Raw genomic sequence first — 3,147 nt, forward strand, 5'->3', positions numbered from 1 at the left:
TCCATGCGAAGGCTACACTCCATGCGAAGGCTGCACTCTGTTCGAGGGCTGCACTCTGTTCGAGGGCTGCACTCTGTGTGAAACCTGCTGCACTGCATGCAAAGACTGAACTCTGTGCGAAGGGTGTACTCCGTGTGGAGGCTACATTTTCTGCGAAATGTGTACTCCTAGTGACGGCTGCACTCCATGCAGAGACTACACTCCATGTGGAGGCTGCACTCCCTGCGGAGGCTGCACTCAATGTGAACGTTGCAGTCATTGAGAAGGCTACAGTCATTGAAAGTCTCACTCTTTGCAAGGGCTGCACTCCTTAAAAATTCTGCACACCTTGCAAAGTCTTTACACACTGTTATTACTGCATAGTCTGATTTCATCACTCCTATTAAGTGAGAAGATCTTTGTGGACGTCATGCAGTGTAAGGACTGCAAACCATGTCCAAGCATCATGACGTGTAGGCAGTACACCTTGTGCGATAACTCTCTTAATGAAATAATCCCAGATTGTGAGGAAGTTAATTTAAGAAAGAGACATGTTGCTACAGGTAGAGGAGCATACATTCTGATATCAGTCGCACTTGTCAGCGCACCTCACAGCTCACCATGAAAGGGAAGCACAGCTACCAGGGGCAACACACATTCGAAAGACAGTACAGATTGTGAGAGACTACACTGATGGGAGATGGCACATACTATTAGGAAGTGACTCTATTGAAGGACAGAACGTGAAGCGTGGACACCACTCCTTTTGAGGGCAGCATCCCTACTGAGGACAGCGCATTATGTGAGGACAGAACATCTTGGGATGGTAGAACCACACAATGTGAGCTCAGCTTGCTCTGCAAGGTGGGCTTGTCATGCATTGTATGTGAGTACAGCACAGCTTGCAAGGATGGCACACCTCGCGAAGACGGCACACCAAGCGAGGACGGCACACCAAGCGAGGACGGCACACCAAGCGAGGACGGCACACCAAGCGAGGACGGCACACCAAGCGAGGACGGCACACCAAGCGAGGACGGCACACCAAGCGAGGACGGCACACCAAGCGAGGACGGCACACCTTGCGAGGACGGCACACCTTGCGAGGACGGCACACCAAGCGAGGACGGCACACCAAGCGAGGACGGCACACCAAGCGAGGACGGCACACCAAGCGAGGACGGCACACCAAGCGAGGACGGCACACCTTGCGCGGACGGCACACCTTGCGCGGACGGCACACCTTGCGCGGACGGCACACCTTGCGCGGACGGCACACCTTGCGCGGACGGCACACCTTGCGCGGACGGCACACCTTGCGCGGACGGCACAGCTTGCGAGGACGGCACACCTTGCGAGGACGGCACACCTTGCGAGGACGGCACACCTTGCGAGGACGGCACACCTTGCGAGGACGGCACACCTTGCGAGGACGGCACACCTTGCGAGGACGGCACACCAAGCGAGGACGGCACACCAAGCGAGGACGGCACACCATTCGAGGACGGCACTCCATTCGAGGACGGCACACCATTCGAGGACGACACACCATTCGAGGACGGCACACCATTCGAGGACGGCACACCATTCGAGGACGGCACACCATTCGAGGATGGCACATCATTCGAAGATGGCACACCATGTGAGGATGGCACACCATGCAGGGACAGCACACCTCACAAGCACTGCACACTTAGTGAAGACTGCACACCTGTGAAGTTAGGATGCCTTGTGAAGACAGCTCGCCCTGCAAAGACACCTTCAGAACACAAGACACCAATAAAATTGCACACCTACTGAGTACATCAAGTGTTAAGAAGATGGCAGATATGCAGGGGACAGCTCACTTTAGGCAGTCCCGCACACCTTAAAGGGAGAGCACATGTTGGAATGAGAGGACATTTTATAAGGGAGGCTTACCCCATGAGGAGAGAATGCCTTGTAATGTTAGTACACTGTGTGGGGATAGGACAATATATGAAGATGGCATATTTTTGTGAAAAATTATGTGTTCCAATGACTGCATGCCTTCTGATTGCTGCACTCATTATGAGGTTAGCACATGTTGGCAGTACAGCTCACCATGTGGGGGGCAGAATAATTTTCATGGACAGCACAACCAGTGAGGACAGCTCACCTTGCACAGATGCACACCCCTTGCAAGGACAAAACAGCCCGCAAGGAAAGGACATCTTTCGAGGACAACACACCTTGTGCAGCAGCATACTTTTTGAGGACGGCGTATCTTATGAGAACAGCAAATATTTTCAGGACCGTTAAAGAAGCGAGGACAGAACACCATATTAAGGTACAACATGTTGGGAGGAAAAACACATTTTCTGATAAGTGCATATTGTGCCATGCCATTCCTGCTCACCTTATGATGAGTGCAAAATCTGTGAGGACAGTACAGCTTACATTGACGGCACAGATATTGACACCGGCAATCCTCACAATGACAGAACATGTAGTTAGTGTATCTGACCTTGTGAACACAGCAATACTTTTTGATGACAGCACAGCACACATTGCAAGGACAGCACACCTTGTGTGGGAAGCACACCTTGCGGGGACAGCACAATTTGTGGGGACAGCGCAATTTGCGAGGACAGCACAACTTGTGAGGACAGCACAAGTTGACAGTGCTGCACAAGTTGCGAGTACAGCACAACTTGTGAGGACAGCACAAGTTGACAGTACTGCACAAGTTGCGAGTACAGCACAACTTGCGAGGACAGCACAGCTTGAAAGGACAGCACAGCTTGAGAGGACAGCACAGCTTGCGAGGACAGCACAGGTTGCAAGGACAGCACAGCTTGCGAGGACAACAAACTTTTTGATTAACCTAGTGGATGCCATTACTCTAGTACGTTCAGTAACTGTTTCATTTGCAGCAACCTAATGTATATAGTAACACTTGCATGTACAGATACACTAAAAATGAATAGGAAGAACTTCACATTCAGCGGTTTTACCTGATAGAACATGAATAGTGTGTGCTGCAACTCTTGCATGCACAGTATCTCTAATGTACAGAGTAAGTGTTGGGTAAGCAGTCACTTCTCCATGCAAGGTAACTCTTGCAAGTTGAGTAACAGATGCTTTTGCAATCCTCACAATGACAGAACACGTAGTTAGTGTATGTGACCTTGTGAACACAGCATACTT

At 50.9% G+C, this 3,147-nt stretch overlaps 1 protein-coding gene across 1 annotated transcript; it reads left to right on the forward strand.

Moving 5' to 3' along the window:
• The first annotated feature begins 445 nt into the window (after positions 1-445).
• On the forward strand, positions 446-1,779 carry LOC124563974 (cuticle collagen 10-like). The gene is made up of 2 exons (XM_047130984.1): positions 446-542; positions 881-1,779. Exons 1-2 carry the CDS (start codon positions 446-448, stop codon positions 1,777-1,779), a joined length of 996 nt encoding a protein of 331 aa, XP_046986940.1.
• Positions 1,780-3,147: the final 1,368 nt, after the last annotated feature.

Source organism: Schistocerca americana, unplaced genomic scaffold (genome assembly GCF_021461395.2).
Source record: "Schistocerca americana isolate TAMUIC-IGC-003095 unplaced genomic scaffold, iqSchAmer2.1 HiC_scaffold_1259, whole genome shotgun sequence".
Taxonomy (NCBI): Eukaryota; Metazoa; Arthropoda; class Insecta; order Orthoptera; family Acrididae; genus Schistocerca; species Schistocerca americana.